Source organism: Dendrobates tinctorius, unplaced genomic scaffold (genome assembly GCF_039654945.1).
Source record: "Dendrobates tinctorius isolate UK_male_01 unplaced genomic scaffold, ASM3965494v1 ptg000094l, whole genome shotgun sequence".
NCBI classification, from domain to species: domain Eukaryota; kingdom Metazoa; phylum Chordata; class Amphibia; order Anura; family Dendrobatidae; genus Dendrobates; species Dendrobates tinctorius.
Window position 1 is genome coordinate 11,378,135 of NW_027361762.1, and position 21,631 is coordinate 11,399,765.

Here is a 21,631-nt window from a genome sequence, read left to right on the forward strand (position 1 = left end):
TGGTCATAAGTATTCAGATCCTTTGCTCAGACACTCATATTTAAGTCACATGCTGTCCATTTCCTTGTGATCCTCTTTAAGATGGTTCTACTCCTTCATTAGAGTCCAGCTGTGTTTAATTAAACTGATAGGACTTTATTTGTAAAGGCACACACCTGTCTATATAAGACCTCACAGCTCACAGTGCATGTCAGACCAAATGAGAATCATGAGGTCAAAGGGACTGACCAAAGAGCTCAGAGACAGAATTGTGGCAAAGCACACATCTGGCGAAGGTTACAAAAAAGATTCTGCAGTACTCAAGGTTCCTAAGAGCAGTGGCCTCCATAATCCTTAAATGCAAAAAGACTGGGACCACCAGAAGTCTTCCCAAACCTGGCTGTCCAGGCAAACTGAGCAATCGTGGGAGAAGAGCCTGGGTGAGAGAGGTAAAGAAGAACCCCAAGATCACTGTGGCTGAGCTCTACAGATGCAGTAGGGAGATTGGAGAAAGCTCCACAAAGTCAACTATCACTGCAGTCCTCCACCAGTCGGGCCTTTCTGGCAGAGTGGCCCGACAGAAGCCTCTCCTCAGGGCTAGACATATGAAAGCCTGCATAGAGTTTGCTAAAAAACACTTGACGGACTTCCAGACTATGAGAAATAAGATTCCCTGGTCTGATGAGACGAAGATAGAACATTTTGGTGATAATTCTAAGTGGTATGTGTGGAGAAAACCAGGCCATGCTCATCACCTGTAGAAAAAAGAAGGTATCCAGCTCAGGAAATAAAATCTAAAATCTTTATTGAAACAAATTAAAAAATAAGCTGCTTGATAACCAGTATATACTGAAGGAAGGAATGTCCTGAATGACTGGACGCGTTTCGAACACGTGTAGTGCTCTTAGTCCTCAGTTTCACAATGAGCAGTCTTGCAAAAGTTAAAATACGCCCCAAGTAGGTGGTAAACAAATGAACATAATTGCTCCACAAAAAAAAAATAAAGTTTGACATTTAAATGACATGGCAGGAAACACACATAACATGTTTAAATTGCAACAATGCATGACACATAAGAAATACAGGCAATGGTCAGTAGTACAACATAAATTCCTTCTTCAAATTCAGACCCAAAGGCGCTCAGGTATTTAATAAATAAATCCAAAATGCTTCCCTATCCCGCAATTTCTTTTCTCTATCTCCACCACGTATATTACCATGCACCTGTTCTATTGCATAAACATTAAAATGTGCAACTTGTCTATTGTGCAGGTTTACAAAATGATTGGATGCATTAGATGTATGGCGGGTTGTGGGCTGATTAATATCATAAAGATGCTCCCTAATCCTGTCTTTTAATCTTCTGATTGTGGAGCCCACATATAGTAGTCTGCACGCTGAACACTATCATGTATACAACATAACCTGAGTTGCAATTCAGAAAACTCTTTATTTTAAACTTCTCATGTTATCTCGGGTTACTAATCTCATGTCCCATCTCATCCAGGCTCTGACCACTGAAACTACCGCTGGAGCGGTAGTTTCAGTGGTCGGAGCCTGGATGAGATGGGACATGTGATTAGTAACCCGAGATAACAGGGTTTGTGTATTTAAATGGTGTTCTGTCAAACTGGTACACGATTTTCTTTGCCCCACTTCTTCATAATCCGGATGATGTATTCGACTTGTGTACTGCCAGTACTCCTCAGCAAATGAAGCACTTCTCTCAGCGTTTCTCTGTGTCAGGAAAATAGCCACAATATTATATATCAACACGTGAAAGCACTAAATTTGGAATCCATATTAGTACTCTAATCGCAGTGTGGTGTAATTTATCAAGGACTTCGATATAGCAGAAAACCTTTGTGTGTTCCCCCCCCCTCCCAAAAAAAAAGCTTCTATGGATAGAACCGTGAACTGAAATAAGTTTAGCTTTATTTATTTTTGGTAAATATGGGGGACACATCATAAGTTAATATTTTATTGAGTGATTAATAAAGGTTATATTTTATTGTAGCGATTTATCCCTCTTTTTGGATGTTACAATTTGGATACAGATATTAAGCTAAACCATGTATGTGTGACGCTAGTCACAACCCACGGCTAGACCGTGAATTAGCGCAGTCAGACGTTCCGGGGTCAAAACAAAAAGATCAAGTAGTAAACCAAGGGAAAATACAAAGTTGCAAGTCAGGTCACATGCCAGGGTCGGAAGGCCAAAGAAACAGCAGATAAGCAAAGGGGCAATAACAAACAGATAGTCTAAATATGGTCCAAAGGTCAGCAACAGAATATCAGATGCAAAGGACCAATGAAAAACGTGTGGTCTGAATACGGTCCAAAGGTCAGCAGCGTAATATCCAATGCAAAGGGGCAATAACAAACGGGTAGTCTGAACATGGTCCAAAGGTCAGCAATGGAATATCAGATGCAAAGGGGCAATGACAAACTGGTAGTCTGAACACGATCCAAAGGTCAGCAGCGCAATATCAGATGCAAAGGGGCAGTAACAAACAGGTAGTCTGAATACGGTGCAAAGGTAAGCAGCGGAATATCAGATGAAAAAGAGAATAACAAACAAGTAGTTTGAACATGGTCCAAAGGTCAGCAGCAGAATATCAGATGCAAAGGGGCAATGAAAAACGGGTAGTCTGAACACGATCCAAAGGTCAGCAGCAGAATATCAAATGTAAAGGAGAAATGACAAACGAGTAGTCTAAACACGGTCCAAAGGTCAGCAGCAGAATATCAGATGCAAAGGGGCAATAACAAATGGGTGGTCTGAACATGGTCCAAAGGTCAGCAGCAGAAGAAGATCAGAACTTAAAGCACAGGGTACAGGCGAACACACCAGAGAGCACAAGCTTAGAACAAGCTTTTGACTGGCAATGATCTGGGCCAGATAGCTCACCTAAATAACAGGGCAATTACCAAGAATATGAAGCGCCTGTGGAAGTCTCTGCACCTTCCAGTCAGATAGGTCAACCGAGCTGTCAATCAAAGCACTGACAGCTCAGAACGCCCCAGCACAGGATAGGATGCCAGAGCTGTCCATCACAGAGTCCAAGACATTCTGAGCAGAGGAATCGTGACACAATGGTGGAAATAGCCATGTACTATACTTGATGCAAAATGTTAAGCAAATTGTGACTTTTTATACGTTATTGATATATTTCCCAATGTTATAAAATATGGAGAGACAAAAGTGTCAAATGTCATGTGTTAATATAGAATTTTGACCAAAATGCAACTTTTTGTTGTAAATGGTAGCGACATAAATTTATATTCTCCATGACATTTTAACCACAACTGGTTTAGAATATGCAACTTTTATGTAGAAATGCATATTAATGCCAAAATTTCAACACCACTTTTCCCCACCATTTTTAAATGGATTGTCAGGGGTCACTGAGGACTACAGTTGAGAAACACTGCTCTACAGGGAGAGTTCTTAGAGTGACTTGTGCCCATGTCTTCTGGTGCTGTGGTGGGTGTAATTAGACACAGCGGCTTCCTCCTTGTGCCAGGATCACAAGGTCAGATACATGATCATCGGAACCACTAGAGATAGCGGCTCATCTGCAGTAATTCTGCATCTGTCTTGTCTTCTGAGTGCTAAGCAGCATCTGACAACTGAGCGTAGGACATGCAGCTGCCCAATTGTTCCAGTGGCTGGATTAAACCTGTGCCATCAACACTTGTGAGTTTAAACACCCATGGAACACTTACTTGGGTTCACGTCCTGCCAAAATCATTTGAAAGATTCCAACACAGGCTCCACGCTTTCCTTCCCAGTATTCAGGACTTGGATCAAGTCTTTCTAACACATCAAATGCCTTGGCAGCATAGTAAAACTGACCCATCTATAAACAAACATGAATAATTAAAATAAAACACAAGCTTAGTAAACTTTAACTAAACACGAAAGACTTAAAGAGCGCCGACCACCTGTCTGCAGCAACGTCCATGTGGCAGGATCCAACAAACCTTTAAAAAGGCTCTTATAAGCAGGCTTAATAATGAGTATTAATTAGAAAATCATCAGTATAAGGGCTCATACTCACTTGCGAGAGACTCGATAGATTCTTGTGCGAGTCTCGCATGAAAACCCGGCCGCCGGCACTGGGACTGGAGCGTGCGACTGCATATCAGCCTGATGAAGGGACATAAGCAGTCCCGAAAGCTTGCTTTGTAACAACATTCACTATTATTTGTTAGCCATTAAAAGGTATCATACCCACAAGATTCTTATTTTGTTTCTCTCACTGAGAGCACTTTATATACTGCATAGAAATACATGTAGCCGCGCGCTCCGGTTCCAGTGCCGGCGGCAGTGCCGAGTTTTCATGCGAGAGACTCGCACGAGAATCCTACGTGTGTATTGCAAGTGATTATGAAACCCTAGGCTGCCCTCTGTTCTCTTACATTTAAAGAACAGCCGCAGACTGGTGATCCTTAAGGACCAACTATTATCAGCACCGTGTCCTTATGAGTGTTACACAGAACTGACAATCGCTTATGTGTCTGGATGGACATAAAAGGCAATCAAAAAGCAAATTCACAATCTGTCACTATGGAAAAGCTTCGGTAACTTCTGTACAGTTCTGTTAGGAGAGACAAGAACTAATATGCAGGAGAAGACACCATTGGTGCGACCCGTGCAGTCGTGCAGGGGCCAAGAGGTCAGAGGACCCACTTACACCTCTAAAGCAGTACAGAAAGAGGTGCATTACGGTGAACTATTGGGCTACAAAGAGCCCACATACTGGTCTGGCACAGAGGCCCTATTCTCACTTTGTCAGCCCCTCCTAATACGTCATGGTGCATGGGAACCTTAACGTGAAATTACATATTATTGCTGTAGTTGAGTTGTCCGGGTAGAAGAGCTGAACTGGCAGAAGTATGTCAGCTGTAATGCCCGGAATAGGTGCTAGCACCGATCTGGACTGCTTAATCCACTAAGTGCTAAGGGCCCCGACACACATAGCGACTCACCAGCGATCCTGACAACGATATCACCTTGTCAGGATCGCTGGTGAGTCTCTATGTGATCGCTGGTGAGCTGTCAAACAGGCAGCTTCACCAGCGATCAGGACCAGCGACACGCTGGCGTCGCTTAGTTACCCGCAGTGTATCTTAGTTACCAGCGCGCAGATGCAGGCAGCTGGTAACCAAGGTACACACCGGGTTTCTAAGGGGCGTGCAGCACTTAGAAACCCGATGTGTACCTTGGTTACCAGCTCCCTGCATCAGCGCGCTGGTAACTAAGGTACACATCGGGTTTCTAGGCACAGCGCGCCCCCTTAGAAACCAGATGTGTACCTTAGTTATCAGCTCCTGCTCACTGGTCTCCCGCCTGTCACACGCAGCGATGTGTGCTGACCAGCGGGAGACCAGCGACCCCAAAAATGTTCAGCCACTTCAACAGCGATCAGCGATACCCGGCAGGGGTGCCGGTCGCTGATAGCTGTCACACACAGCGATCTCGCTGGTGAGATCGCTGTTGCGTCACAAAACTTGTGACTCAGCAGCGATCTCGCTAGCGAGATCGCTGTGTGTGATGGGGGCTTGAGGTTACTATTGACTACAGCAACTAGATGGTTGACAAAGGGAGGGCTCCATCTGTACCCCCATCGCTTTCCCCAGTGACAAGGTTCTTGAGTACACATTATTGGAAGAGGGGGACTGAATGTCTAACAAATGCCTCTGGGCTTGCCCCCTGTGCAGACATGCCAGTATCAAGTTGTGAAGAAACCAGATTGTATCTTAATTTCCCAGACAACCATGTTTTTGTAACCCCACAAGAATTGACTTTTTATCTGTATATTGGCTTGTGGATTTAAATGTTTATGTCTGGTGGGTCAAGAAGACAGAGCTGCATATCATTTAACATATTTCGTTAAGGGCCTTTCTCACATAGCGAGATCGCTAAAGCATCACCGATTTTGTGACACAACAGCGATCTCGCTTTGTGTGACTCGTAACTTCACTGGCCACCCCGCTGGATATCGCTGATTGTGCTCGAATGGCCTGGGCCATTTTTCGTCATTGGCGTCCTGCTGGCTGGCATGCATCGCTGTGTTCGGCGCTGACTAGCGACGTCGTTAGCGACGCAGAACTCATGGACGCAGGCGGAAGTCGTCAGAATCGCTGCTGCATCGCTGAAGGGATCTGCCTGTTTGGCAGCTCGCTAGCGACCATGTAGTGACGCACCAGTGATCCTGACCGGGTCGTATCGTTGTCGGGATCGCTGGTGCATCGCTAAATGTAACGGGACCCTAAGTCTGTAATAGCAACTTATAAATAGTGTGTGTTTATCTGTGTTTATTGTGAGCTGATAAGCTAATTGTGTATTCTATAACCAGTTTGTTGACTGTAGATAGGGAAAGGCTGTGAGGGTGTACTGAAGGACACTGGGTAATTCTAAAAATAGATTACCTGCCTCGGGTATAAAAAGATCCTGAGACAAAGAGACAGGATCTCATCTCATCACACAGAGAGCTACCAGTCTGCACAACACTCAACGGACGAGAGAGAGGACTGCAGCCAATTCATCATGGCACCATCACGAGTGACACGGATCCATGATCCTAAGGGAAACAACCAAGGAGTGATCGGCTCCGGTTGGAAGGACACAGATCTGATCCAGTGACCATCTCTGAACCATGGATATGTTTGAAGAAAGCCAGGTTTTGGGACCCGCTGGTCGCCTGGTTCCATGGAGATGGTCGGATAAGCCAGGTGGTGACTCTCGTGTCAACTGGCTTTGGACCTTGTATGGACAGTATGGACTGTCACCTACCTACGCTTGTTGTTATCTCTTCTCTGTGTGTATATCACAGGTGGAATAGCGACCCTGGGAGCTCTGACGTGTCAACTGGCTTTGGACCTTGTACGGATTCTATGGACTGTTCTCGGTCATCTCCCTACGCTTGTCAATATCTCTTCTCTGTGTGTATATCACAGGTGGAATATCGACCCTGGGAACTGTGACGTAACATCTACAGTTATCCAGGCGAGTCAGCGGAAGGGTTAGGCCCTGTAATGTGCACCATGTTGGGGGTAATTGCTGGGATTGTTCTGTTTGCTATTGGGTGTTGTGGTTCAATAAAGTATTGCCACACTGTTTTACCCTAACCCTGTGTTGTCTGTGTAGTATGTTGCCCACGGGGAGATAGAGCGGGCGTTCAGTGGTATGAGCCCCGGCCCATGCAGTCTTTAAGACAGCCAGGCCGGCGGACAAGAGCACCCACTGACCCCGTTTCTCCACACAAGGTCTAACTGTGTGTCAGTGTAAAACCGAACAGTTTAACCAGGGAACTTTTCTGTTTTTGCGCTTTAGTTTTTTCTTTGTTCTAAGAGCCATAGCTTTTTATGTTTACGTTGACATTTCCACATCATGGCCTGTTTTTGCGTGACAAGTTGTGGCTTTGAATGACTCCATTTATTTTACCATACTTCATCGCATTCAAACAGTCCGTCACTACTTTCAAGGACACACTCGCTGCAGCAAAACAAACCTACTTCTCATCTCTGATATCCTCCCTGTCTCACAACCCTAAACAGTTATTCAACACCTTCAATTCTCTCCTCCGCCCCCGGGCACCTCCTCCCTCCCCACTCATCTCAGCTGAAGACTTTGCCTCTTTTTTCAAGATTGATAACATCAGCGACAGTTTTGGTCAACAACCCCCAGTGCCCTTCCTCTTAACTGCCCTGCCCTCCTCCTCCAAAACCAACTTCTCCACCATTACAGAAGATTGACTCTCCACTCTACTCTCAAGATCACATCTCACTACCTGTGCACTTGACCCAATCGCATCCCACTTCATCCCAAACCTCACCACAGTCTTCATCCCAACCCTAACCCACCTCTTCAACCTATCACTAACAACTGGGGTTTTCCCCTCAAGCTTTAAACATGCCTCAATCATACCTATCCTCAAAAAGCCCTCTCCTTTGTATCTAGCTATCGCCCTATAGCACTTCTCCCCTATGCCTCAAAACTACTGGAACAACACGTCCATCTTGAACTGTCCTCCCACCTCTCTTCTTGCTCCCTCCTTGACCGATTACAATCAGGCTTCCAGTCACACCACTCCACTGAAACTGCCCTAACCAATGACCTAGTAGCCACCAAGGCCAAGCGACACTACTCTGTCCTCCTCCTCCTGGACCTGTCCTCTGCATTTGACACAGTGGACCATTCCCTATTACTACAGACCCTCTCATCTCTTGGTATCACAGACTTGGCCCTATCTTGGATTGCATCATACTTAACAGACCGGACATTCAGCGTCTCCCACTCGCACACCACCTCCTCACCGTGCCCTCTATCCGTCGGAGTCCCACAAGGTTCAGTTCTAGGGCCCCTGCTCTTCTCCATTTACATCTTCGGCCTCAGACAGCTCATAGAAACTCATGGCTTTCAGTATCACCTCTATGCTGATGACACACAGATCTACATCTCTGGACCAGATATCACCTCCCTACTAAGCAGAATCCCTCAATGTCTGTCTGCTATTTCATCCTTCTTCTCCGCTAGATTTCTAAAACTTAATATGGACAAAACAGAATTAATCATCTTTCCCCCATCTCACGTGACCCCCCCCCCCAACGGATCTATCCATTAAAGTAAATGGCTGCCCACTCTCTCCAGTCCCACAAGTTCGCTGCCTTGGGGTTATTCTTGACACTGATCTCTCTTTCAAATCACATATCCAAGCCCTTTCCACTTCCTGCCAACTTCAACTCAAAAATATTTCACGGATCCGTACATTCCTCAACCAAGAATCTGCAAAAACCCTAGTCCATGCCCTCATCATCTCCCGCCTTGACTACTGCAACCTCCTACTCTGTGGCCTCCCCTCTAACACTCTCGCACCCCTCCAATCTATTCTAAACTCTGCTGCCCGACTAATCCACCTGTCCCCCCGCTATTCCCCGGCCTCTCCCCTCTGTCAATCCCTGCACTGGCTCCCCATTACCCAAAGACTCCAGTTCAAAACCCTAACCATGACATACAAAGCCATCCACAACCTGAGTCCTCCATACATCTGTGACCTCGTTTCCCGGTACTTACCTGCACGAAACTTCCGATCCTCACAAGATCTCCTCCTGTACTCCCCTCTTATCTCCTCTTCCCACAATCGCATACAAGATTTCTCCCACGCATCCCCCCTACTCTGGAACTCTCTACCACAACATATCAGACTCTCGCCTACCATGGAAACCTTCAAAAAGAACCTGAAGCCCTACCTCTTCCGACAAGCCTACAACTTGCAGTAACCACTGTGAGGTAGCGCTGTCATTCAAGGTTGGGGGACACTCGCTTGGCAGCAAATAAATCACATCCGGTACGGGTTTTCCATAAAACCATATCAGTCCGTGAGGTTTATTATTCAGCATAAACCAAAGGAAGCACCACAAAGTTCATATCAGCATAGCGTCCATTATATAGGCTATTCAGCCTCATCATTATCTCACCCATCAGGGTTCCTTATGCGGCTTCACCATCGCATACGTTAGTTCCCTCCAGGGAGCTCTCAGGCACACATCACCAATGCTCACACAACCGCTCCACAGGCTGTTAGTGAGGAGATCCTTCTCCTCACAGGACCTTTCACACTGGACCAATCAGGTCCCAGCATTCACCCCTTGTGACCTACCCTGGCCACCTTATATGGTCCGTAGCCACGCCCACTGGGTCACATGGCTATGACCTCATCACAGGTCCTTCACACACTTACAAAGCCTTTTACTATAGGCGTTTTCAGACACACCCCTGGGTGGATTTGTAGGTAACCAGAACCCGCCCATCTCTCTAGTTACCTGAAGACTTCTCCCTTACACTTAGGCTAGTTTCACACTAGCGATTATTCGACGCAGCGCACGGCGCCGCCAAGCCCCGCCCCCTGCCCGCCCCATCCGGTCATCACCGCCTACGATCGCACATGGACGCTTGCGATCTGCGCACCCTCTCTTTAGCATAGGGTGCGCAGATCGTGCGCTAGTAGGATTTTGGCGTGCGCTGTGCACTTTTGAAGGTGCGCGCCGAACGCAGCATGTTGCATTTCGGCGCGCACGGCGCACCTTCAAAAGTGCGCAGCGCACGGCCAGCGCACGATCTGCACACCCTATGCTAAAGATAGGGTGCGCAGATCGCAAGCGTCCATGTGCGATAGTAGGCGGCGATGACCAGATGGGGCGGGCAGGGAGCCGTGCGCTGCGTCAAATAAACGCTAGTGTGAAACTAGCCTTAGAAACAACACCTCAGCAATGATATTGCTGATCACACATACACAAGTCTCCATCTCAAAGCCACCCACTTTGAGATACATAACTATTCTTCAGGATTCTGCCACTCCTCCGTTCTCTTGGGACATCCACACAGCGCCCCCTAGTGGACACAGTGCTCATTACACCACACCACCGATCCACCAAACCGCTGCATGACCAGTTCTAACCTCGCCTACTGTATGCTCACCCATCCCTTGTAGATTGTGAGCTCTCGCGGGCAGGGTCCGCTCTCATCCTGTACCAGTCGTGACTTGCATTATTTAAGATTACTGTACTTGTATGTATTATATATACCACTTCTCATATGTGAAGAGCCATGGAATAAATGGCACTATAATAATAAATAATAATAATAATGAAGGTTATTACTGTACTGTATAAAGAGGTTTAGGAACATATAATTTGTAAGCAGTTGACCACGTGTTGGAGCCCACCTCAGGTATTCGGATATGGACGAAAACTATGTCTGACAGAGCACACAGTGATTCCATCTGTGTCATTACAGTCAACAGTCCCGTCAGTGGATTCGCCCGAATCCCATTTTCTAAGGCTTCAGATGTAAATTCTGACGTAGCCACTGACATGAGGGAGAAATGTAAAGTGAGCATAGCCCTAGTCAGCTGGTGATACAGTTCCCTCACCCAAACATGAGGATACACTACTTGGCAAGGCTTTGGGTTGTGTCGTGATCCAAGACAAAACACTACTAGACGGAGAAGAGGTTCTTACTTTGTAACAGTCATTGGCAATAAGCTGCAGGAGGCTAAATGATTCACCAGATGTTTCCATTTTCAAGTACAGTTCCCATGCCAGTTTTGGTCTCTTGTTCATGATATCTTAAAATGAAACGTGAGAAATAAATGGTTTTAAAAACATTATTCTCCATCCATCCTGTCATGTTCTGGAATGGCCCATTTCATCAACATATTTTTGCCAGTTTCCCGCAGTAAAACACTAAAACTTTGCAAACTCTTTGCACAAAAATTTTTGTGACTTCTGGTATTTTTAAGATGGTGCAGAGCACCTATTCCAAAGCAAGCAGAGCTCAGTCAGGGCAGGACGTGGTGAAGCCATCCAGCAAACTCAGCAACATTTACACCACCTTGGTGGTGTACCTTGGGGTATAAAATCTGGCGATATCTTTCATTTTCTGAATAGTAAGCACATACACATTATGCCAGATTATAGTCGTATGGAAATATCAGACAACTGCGGTCACTGATGGCCCAAAAGTCGATCGCTCTCCATGTCAAGCACGGAACAAAGAAATAGCAGCTTAGTGGAAATCGACCACGTACAACTTTGGTCTAATGAGTATGGGGCCTTCAGATTGGCGGGCACTTTTGAGAACTTCTTCATGACCTGAAGTTGGAGATAAACTACTGTCAGTAGTCTCTAGAGTTTATCTATGGGAAGCAAAAAAGAACAGACAAGTTGGATTCATGAAAATAGGGGGGGAAGCCAGCACTGCTTAAGTTTAAAACGCATAAATTGAAGTGCATATGCACATAATATCCAGCTGTATTCAAAAATGAGATATTTGGCAAAAAAATTGATCAATTCAATTGAGCCACCCCGCCGCGCCAAGGCAATCTCATGTGGGGGGTCCTACTCTACATTTATAATAAATACTGTGCCATTACGGCCTCCTAAGAGCATGACCACATCAAGTGCAATCTGTACCTGAACATTGCTGGATCGCTCCCATGAAGCAAGTGCAGATGAAGGCCAACCAGGTCTGAACACAGACATATCAGGATTGACCTCCACACATTGCCCAACCAGGAAACATAGATGAAGGGCGATATTGGCCCGGACACAGGTGCACAATTAAATAAAGCTTGGGGCAGGGCGGGGCTGCCGTGTGTGTGCACAGCAGCCTAGATCCATCATAATGAACACAGAAAAATTTGTAGCGGACATAGCCAAGCGTGCACGGCAGCAGTGGTGGTGAGCCACAAACCAACAACAAGAAAATAGGGGGGGAAGCCAGCACTGCTTAAGGTTAGAACGCATAAATTGAAGTGCATATGCACAAAATATCCAGCTGTATTCAAAAATGAGATATTTGGCAAAAAAATTGATCAATTCAATTGAGCCACCCCGCCGCGCCAAGGCAATCTCATGTGGGGGGTCCTATTCTATATTTATAATAAATACTGTGCACGCTTGGCTATGTCCGCTATAAATTTTTCTGTGTTCATTATGATGGATCTAGGCTGCTGTGCACACACACGGCAGCCCCGCCCTGCCCCAAGCTTTATTTAATTGTGCACCTGTGTCCGGGCCAATATCGCCCTTCATCTATGTTTCCTGGTTGGGCAATGTGTGGAGGTCAATCTTGATATGTCTGTGTTCAGACCTGGTTGGCCTTCATCTGCACTTGCTTCATCTGGCTTCATGGGAGCGATTCAGCAATGTTCAGGTACAGATTGCACTTGATGTGGTCATGCTCTTAGGAGGCCGTAATGGCACAGTATTTATTATAAATGTAGAGTAGGACCCCCCACATGAGATTGCCTTGGCGCGGCGGGGTGGCTCAATTGAATTGATCAATTTTTTTGCCAAATATCTCATTTTTGAATACAGCTGGATATTATGTGCATATGCACTTTAATTTATGCGTTCTAACCTTAAGCAGTGCTGGCTTCCCCCCCTTTTTTCTTGTTGTTGGTTTGTGGCTCACCACCACTGCTGCCGTGCACGCTTGGCTATGTCCGCTATAAATTTTTGTGTGTCCATTATGATGGATCTAGGCTGCTGTGCACACACACGGCAGCCCCGCCCTGCCCCAAGCTTTATTTAATTGTGCACCTGTGTCCGGGCCAATATCGCCCTTCATCTATGTTTCCTGGTTGGGCAATGTGTGGAGGTCAATCTTGATATGTCTGTGTTCAGACCTGGTTGGCCTTCATCTGCACTTGCTTCATCTGGCTTCATGGGAGCGATTCAGTAATGTTCAGGTACAGATTGCACTGTAGGTCATTGATGTGGTCATGCTCTTAGGAGGCCGTAATGGCACAGTATTTATTATAAATGTAGAGTAGGACCCCCCATATGAGATTGCCTTGGCGCGGCGGGGTGGCTCAATTGAATTGATCAATTTTTTTGCCAAATATCTCATTTTTGAATACAGCTGGATATTATGTGCATATGCACTTTAATTTATGCGTTCTAACCTTAAGCAGTGCTGGCTTCCCCCCCTATTTTCTTGAAGTTGGATTCATACCTGCATTGCTATTATTATTATAATCCTATTTATCCTGACATATGTCCTTCATGGGCAGTGGGCAACAATAATCTAGAGTGTATGGACCACTTCAGGGCTAAGTTCTTATTGCAAGCGGAGGCAATAATGAACTGTTCGACATGTTATTGTACCATTAAAGTGACGGTGAGCACAGAATGACAGCTCAAACCAAGTGCAGGTGCATCGTGGTGGGACCAAACATTCAAGTGCACCTTCTAACCCACTTGTTTTCCCATCTTTCACCACCCCCTCTTTGATTGACAGCTCTGGCTTTATAGAGCTAGGAAAGGGTGGAGACCGATGGAAAACAAGTAGGTGGGAAGGTGCATTTGAATGTTTGGTCCTGCCATGATGCACAGAACTCCTGTGCTTGGTTTGAGCAGTCATTTTGTGCTGAGTGTCTCTCTGAGGCCGGGGTCACACTTGCGATGCATACGGACGAGTGCTATGCGATAAAAAATCGCATAGCACTTGGACCAATATTCATATATGGGGCAGCTCCCATAAACGTTATTTTTCTCGGCCGCTATCAGCGTTCGAGTGAAATTGTAGCATCCTGCGATTTGCACTGACACTTGGCAAAGTCTCAGCGCACTCACACCCATATAAGCATATGGGTGCGAGTGACATAGTGCACATCACTCGGATATCATCCGAGTGCTGTGCGCTATACGCGGACGCCGGCAATGGAGGAGATAGAGAAATTAGTTTCTCTGCCTCCTCCGCAGCTGTGTGAGAGGCTCAGAGCACAGACGCATGACACTCGGCTCCCGCTCGCAGCAGAGCAGGAGCCTAGGGTCATTAGCATATCACATCTCGTGCTCTCGCATCGGACGCCATATGCTAGTGTGACCCAGGCCTAAAGGAGTTTTCTAATGAATACAACTTCTTTTGAGATGGTCGGAGACTGTTGACCAAAGATCACACGCTTGCTTTAGACTGAATAAAAATAAAGCGAATGTTTTATCTGGACAATGGAGTGTCAGGGTTTTCCGTGATTATTAGTGCATATACAGTAGATTGGGGTGGTTTTGGGAAAGAACCCTTTCCCTATATCCGTGTACTTACCGCATCGGGCGAGCCAGCTCAGGTAAACATAATCATTTTTTATCTTCTCACTCTGAATTAGTAAAAATACCTAAAATGATCAGAAATAACATGAACAGTAAAGTGAAGACGTTAAGGAGGTGCAGTACTGTTATAGCACATTGCAATATTGGACAGCATAACTCAATGAAGAACTTCTCTTGTGATCTACAGGAGTGAGGTGGTGGATGCAGCTCCGTTATGTGTAGTATGGATCAGTATGACCTTTGGGGATTGCTGTAGGTTACCATGTATAAAAGACCATGGTGCCCTGAACCATTATTGTAATGGCATTCCTTATTACTGCCTGAAAGGAACCGGTCACCAGTTTTTCCCCATTATAAAGTACAGCCACCTGTGTACTGTATAAGTCCTCAACGTCTTCCGCAAATCCAAAAAATACCTTTCCATAATTGCACTATATGCCGCAGCCCAGTTTGATAGGCGTCACTGGTCTTGCTCGACATCCTCTATCCCCATGATCATGGTCCTCTCCTTCCTGGGGGGGGATGATGCGTCCTTCGACCTAACACTGCTAGCCTTGCTCCTGGACAGGTAAAGCACAGACCTGCACATGCGCGGCCTGCTGAGGACACAGCACAGTCCTGTAATGTGCATGCGCTGCCATAGAAAGAGCTGATGACGTACAGCCAGAGCATGCACAGTACAGGACTTTGCTCTCTTCTCAGTAGGGGAGAGTGAAGCACACCTGTGCAGGTCTCTGCATCAGCTGCGCAGGAGCCAGACTGGTAGCGTTGTGTTAATGACGTAGGACAGGTCATCCACATCAATCAAGGCTGAAGAATAGCGATTATGGGGATAGACGAGGCACCAAGCAAGGTTAGTGATACCCATTGAACCAGACCGTGCCATATGGTGGAATTATACAAAGTTAATTTTGGATTTACCTAGTGACAGGTTCCTTTAAAAAAAAAAAAAAAAACCCTGCCTAAAATGATCATGGAGCTCTCTGAAAAATAATGTCTTATGCAATCAGTTGCTCTCTGACTGAAAAAACACTGTTAAAAAGGGAACCTGTCACCCCAAGAGGCACTATTTATTTGCAGATACAGGGGTAATCTGCAGGTAAACAGAATGTAAAGAGAATTTGTCAGCAGGTTTGTGACAGGAAATCTGACAGCAGCATGATGTAGGTGAAGAGACCCGGATTCCAGCATTGTATCACTTAGTTTACTGGGTGCAGCAGTTTTGATAAAATCACAGTTTTCTCTGCTGTAGATATAGCAGGGCTGTGAATGTTGAACCATGTACAACTCCGCCCACACCACTGATGGGCAACTTTCTGAGTACACTGTCATAGCGGGGTGTGGTTACACAGAGCAGTTGACTAGTAGACAGAAACACCTAGTCCTGTAGTAATAATCTCCTGCTTATAAAACACTGATTTTATTGAAACCACAAGCCTAGTAAGTGACACATCACTAGAATCAGGCTCTCTTTTCCTACATCAATGTGCTTGCAGATTAAATAGTAAAAATGTTCTGACAGATTCTATTTAACCTCTGTGTAGTCTACCTAGTGAGCATGGCTGTAATCACTCCCCAACTTGGCACTTTGATTGCCAGTCTGCTCTGCGAACACATGGTGCATACATACACTGCACAGCAGGCTGTCAATCAGCCATGGTATAGTGAGGGGCGTCTGTAGCAGTTCCATGCACTAATTCCAATGACTGGAAGCGATAGGATATCGATAGCCTATCCTAAAGAAAGCCATCAGTATTATATTCACAGAAAACCTCTTTATCTTGCAGATTTACTTACTATTTCTCACCCTTACTAATGTACCTATGAAAACATAATCAGGTGAATGCTAATTATTCTACAGAGCCACGTAATGGTCTATTGCTCGCCATACTGTACACAGTGGTAACCTCTAGCTCACCTCCTCGGCCTCTTTGTAGTTTGCCGCTGCAGCCTTGGCTTGTGCGTAGTCGAAGTTAAAGGTATCATCGTTGTAGAAGTAACTCTGAATGGAAGGACAATAGGCAGGATTCAGCAGCATATCAGTGACTACTAAACACAGGGGAACAATTCATGGAATAGACGCGCTTTATGTTCGTCTAGAATAATCAAACTTCTAGAAAAGCCTTTTTGAGCTTTTAGGACCGACCCTTTTTTCCTTCCTATCAATGTATTCTAGGAGCCACGGCTTTTTTACTTCTCTGTTGGTGTAGATGTACGAGGGCTTATTTTTTTTTGCAGGAGAAGTTTCTATTTGTCATTGCCACCATATTGGGGCACTTATAACATTTTGGATGAAGGGTTTAGGAGTTTCAGCTCCTTATCATGTGCCACCCTGTTTTTAAATGGACCAAAAGTAATTGGACAGATTAAATAATTGTAAATAAAATGTTCATTTCTAGTACTTGGTTGAAAACCCTTTGTTGGCAATGACTGCCTGAAGTCTTGAACTCGTGGACATCACCAGACGCTGTGTTTCATCCTTTTTGATGCTCTGCCAGGCCTTCACTGCGGTGGTTTTCAGTTGCTGTTTGTTTGTGGGCCTTTCTGTCTGAAGTTTAGTCTTTAACAAGTGAAATGCATGCTCAATTGGGTTGAGATCAGGTGACTGACTTGGCCATTCAAGAATATTCCACTTCTTTGCTTTAATAAACTCCTGGGTTGCTTTGGTTTTATGTTTTGGGTCATTGTCCATCTGTAGTATGAAACGACGACCAATCAGTTTGGCTGCATTTGGCTGGATCTGAGCACACAGTTTGGCTCTGCATACCTCAGAATTCATTTGGCTGCTTCTGTCCTGTGTCACATTATCAATAAACACTAGTGACCCAGTGCCACTGGCAGCCATGCATGCCCAAGCCATCACACTGCCTCCGCCGTGTTTTACAGATGATGTGGTATGGTTTGGATCATGAGCTGTACCACGCCTTCGCCATACTTTTCTCTTTCCATCATTCTGGTAGAGGTTGATCTTGGTTTCATCTGTCCAAAGAATGTTCTTCCAGAACTGTGCTGGCTTTTTTTAGATGTTTTTTTAGCAAAGTCCAGTCTAGCCTTTTGATTCTTGATGCTTATGAGTGGCTTGCACCGTGCAGTGAACTCTCTGTATTTACTTTCATGCAGTCTTCTCATTATAGTAGATTTGGATATTGATACGCCTACCTCCTGGAGAGTGTTGTTCACTTGGTTGGCTGTTGTGAAGGGGTTTCTCTTCACCATGGAGATTATTCTGCGATCATCCACCACTGTTGTCTTCCGTGGGCACCCAGGTCTTTTTGCATTGATGAGTTCACCAGTGCTTTCTTTCTTTCTCAGGATGTACCAAACTGTAGATTTTGCCACTTGTAGCAATTTCTCGGATGGGTTTTTTCTGTTTTTGCAGCTTAAGGATGCTTGTTTCACCTGCATGGAGAGCTCCTTTGACCGCATGTTTCCTTCACAGCAAAACCTTCCAAATGCAAGCACCACACCTCAAATCAACTCCAGGCCTTTTATCTGCTTAATTGAGAATGACATAACGAAGGGATTGCCCACACCTATCCATGATATAGCCTTGAGTCAATTGTCCAATTACTTTTGGTCCCTTTAAAAACAGGGTGGCACATGTTAAGGAGCTGAAACTTCTAAACCTTTCATCCAATTTTAATGTGGATACCCTCAAATGAAAGCTGAAAGTCTGAACTTCAACGGCATCTGAATTGTTTGGTTTAAAATTCATTGTGGTAATGTCTAGGACCAAAATTAGAAAAATATTGTCTCTGTCCAAATATATATGGACCTAACTGTATCATTAATTAACTGGCTTATTCATTTTCTTTGGGGGAATGCAAAAAATAACTAACAAGAACACTACTTTTGTATGTATTTTTCTTTTAAGTCTTGTGTCATCTGAAATAACTGTACCAAATATAAACATACATGGCCGAATAAGCATATACGGTACCTTTCCTCAGTCTTCATGGTAATCACTAGGTACCCCGCAATCAGATCGTGCAATGCAACTGGGCAGACAGAGGGGATACCCCACTCTCTCATTGATCGTGGGATTCCGTTAGATCTGACCCCGGCAATGGCAGCTGCCCATCTATCTGCTGTCCTGCTATTGATAGCCTGTGCCTGTTCTACCAGTGCCCACCCAATGAAGACCCTATTAGTATGGTGCAGGTTCTAGGACACCTGTGTGCTCTGCACGTGTATGTCCCCAATGGTTATCATTACTACGGTGTGTTCCAGACACATTGATCAGTAACATTTTATAGGGAACCGGGAGTAAATACAACTGAACTGACCTTGATGGAGTTAAGGTAAATCAGGACATCATCAAACTGACGAAGGAGAAAAAAGCAAGACGCCATGCACTGCCTTCCTGGTATCGTATCTAGTTAGGAAAGAATATTACTGTAGTAAAGAGATATTTCCAAGCCAGGCAATCAGTTCAGAAAGGTATTATCTAAAACTCCTTCCTCTCAGCCCATTTACACAAACCACATAGAAAAGAGCACGGAAGAGGAAGAGGACGGCATAAGGAGCATCACTAACGACAAACCAGGTGGGAATGTCGCAGCCAAAGCATTCATATTAAAGGGAATCTGTCAGCAGGTTTTTGTATGTGATCAGAGAGTAGTATGATGTTGGAGCAGAGACCCTGATTCCAGAGATGTGTTCCTGCATCAATAAATTCAGTGTATAATCAGCAGGAGATCATTACATGACTAGCTGCCTCGTGCCTCCTGATCCAACCACACCTGATTAGCAGCTCTCTGTCAATACATACTGTAGAGAGAAACCTGCCAATCAGTGGTCTGGGGGAAGAGCTATACAGGGCTCAACCTTCCAGGCTCTGCTAAATCTGCAACAGAGAAAACTGCATCCAGTCAACTAAGTGATACATTGTTGAAATCAGGGTCTCAGCTCCTTCATCATGCTGTAGCCAGATTACATAGCATAATTCAGACAGATTCCCTTTAACTGCTCAATGATGCCAGTCATTTTTACAGCAGCACAATCAAGCAAGATAAACAACAGCGACATTTCTCAGTGACCAACACATGGCCGCTGAGAATCACAAATCATCAGAATTAACCAGGACTGTATGTTAGGTTCACATCGGTGTTGGAGACTCCATTAAGCACCTTTATCACAGGTTCTGTCAAGTAAGCCAGTCTGACTCCCTACACCAGCTGAAAGCTCACCATGGAGAAGCAATGCATCAGAGGCTGCCATCTTGTTAGAGATGCTGTTATGATACACTCCAGTTACCACTTCAATAGGTTATAGTAGCATTGAAATAATTAGTGCATCCGTATCTCCAAATAATGGGGGTGTATGATGTGTGGTGTAGTGACCACTGTGCCCGCTAGGGGGCGCTGTGTGGGTGTCCCAGGAGAGAGGATGAGTGGCAGGATGCTGAATGATCGCTATGTATCTCAAGGTAGGTGGCCTTGGGATGGAAGCTTGAATATGTGTTTTGATCAGCAGAGGTACTGCTGAGCTTTCGTTACACTGTGTCAGGGAGAGCTTTCCAGGTAGCTGGTGAGACGGGTAGGACCAGCTACCTATAAACCCACCTAGGGGAGGTGTCTAGAACGCCATAGTAAAGTGGATGTGTGTGAAGGACCTGTGATGAGGTCATAGCCATGTGACCCGGTGGGCATGGCTACGGACCATATAAAGTGACCAGGGTAGGTCACATGGGTGAATGCTTGGACCCGATTGGTCCATATGGAAGGTCTCCTCAGGAAGATGTGGCTGCCTTCCTAACAGCACGTGTGGACGCTGTGTTTAATGGCTGCAAGTGCCTGAGAGTTCCCAGGGGAGGGAATGGACGTCTGCAGTGTGGTGAAGCAACCATGAGGTAACCCGGCCACGGGGTGAGATAACTGTGAGGCTAGAGAGCCTGCGTATTGGACATTGCATAACCTGTGTGACTACAGGGTTAACAGAGTGGAGCTCTGTCATGGACGCTATGCTGTTGTATATGAACTTTCTGTTGCTGTTCATGGTTTATGATGCTTAATAAACCGCATGGACTGTTGGAGTTATATCAGAAGCCCGTGCCGGACCTGGTTATTTGGCTGCCTAGCGAGTGTCCCCTACCTGAATAACAAGCACTACCTTAAAATTGGTGGAGAATGCTATGGGCAGTGTTGTAGCCTTGTTGCTGGGGCAACGGGCGAGGACTGCAAAATTCGGTTGCTACGGGCAACGGTTTCCAACAGCACATTGTCATGCTCGCCATGTCGGTTATGTCCGCCTTGTCTGTTTTGCTTCATGACCCTGGAGCGGTGTGCACGCGCATTTCATGTCAGCTATCCTGCTTGTTCCCTAGAGCAGTGTGCACACTCACCTCATGTCTGCTGAGCTGCAAGATGCCTGCGTTTCTGCTTTGCCTTCTGTGATCTTCTCGTCATGTCTAGAATCCCTGATCATGTGTCTTTCCTAGGATCCTATACTGTCTGGTTCTGCAATCATGTCGTCATGTCTGAATCTCTGATCATGTGACCTTTCCTAGGATCTTGCACTGTCTGGTTCTGCAATCATCTCGTCATGTCTGAAACCTTGATCATGTGACATTTCCTAAGATCCTGCACTGTCTGGTTCTGTGATCATCTCGTCATGTCTGAATCCCTGATCATGTGACTGCGCTCTGTGATCCTGGAGCATCTGAACTAGGAAGTTCTCCCCTGGTCCTGACCCGGAAGAGGAGGTGCTATGCCCTATATTAGACCGCCCCTTCCTATGCTCAGGGCCTGAGCATTGTGTTGCTTCTCTGCATGGCTGTTTGGTCTGTGGGGTTGCTCCCTCTATTCTGTGCCCTTCCACTCTGCTCTGTCGTGCGTCTCTGCACACGCTCCGTGCTCGTACTCCATCTCTTGTCCAGTGCCTTGTCTTATGTTTGTCCGTTGTGCACAAGTCCAAGCAGGACAAGGACAAACATGGCTCCGCTGCTAGACTCTTTCCTATTGTGCTCTCTTGCACGTTTCTAGGCTAGTCCCAAGGCTCTCCCTTGGCCCGGCTCTGGGCTTCGGCCTAC

The 21,631-nt window shown here is 45.7% G+C and overlaps 1 protein-coding gene across 1 annotated transcript in view; it reads right to left on the reverse strand.

The window, feature by feature from the left end:
- Window positions 1–767: 767 nt before the first annotated feature.
- The window catches only part of IFT56 (intraflagellar transport 56), a 144,061-nt gene continuing 123,197 nt past the window's right edge, over window positions 768–21,631 (reverse strand). Inside the window, 7 exon segments of the mRNA XM_073586669.1 lie at window positions 768–1,489; window positions 1,567–1,716; window positions 3,709–3,842; window positions 11,008–11,114; window positions 14,597–14,666; window positions 16,520–16,603; window positions 18,888–18,976. Of these exon segments, the coding sequence (XP_073442770.1) occupies window positions 1,605–1,716; window positions 3,709–3,842; window positions 11,008–11,114; window positions 14,597–14,666; window positions 16,520–16,603; window positions 18,888–18,976 (596 nt within the window). The 3' untranslated portion in view covers window positions 768–1,489; window positions 1,567–1,604.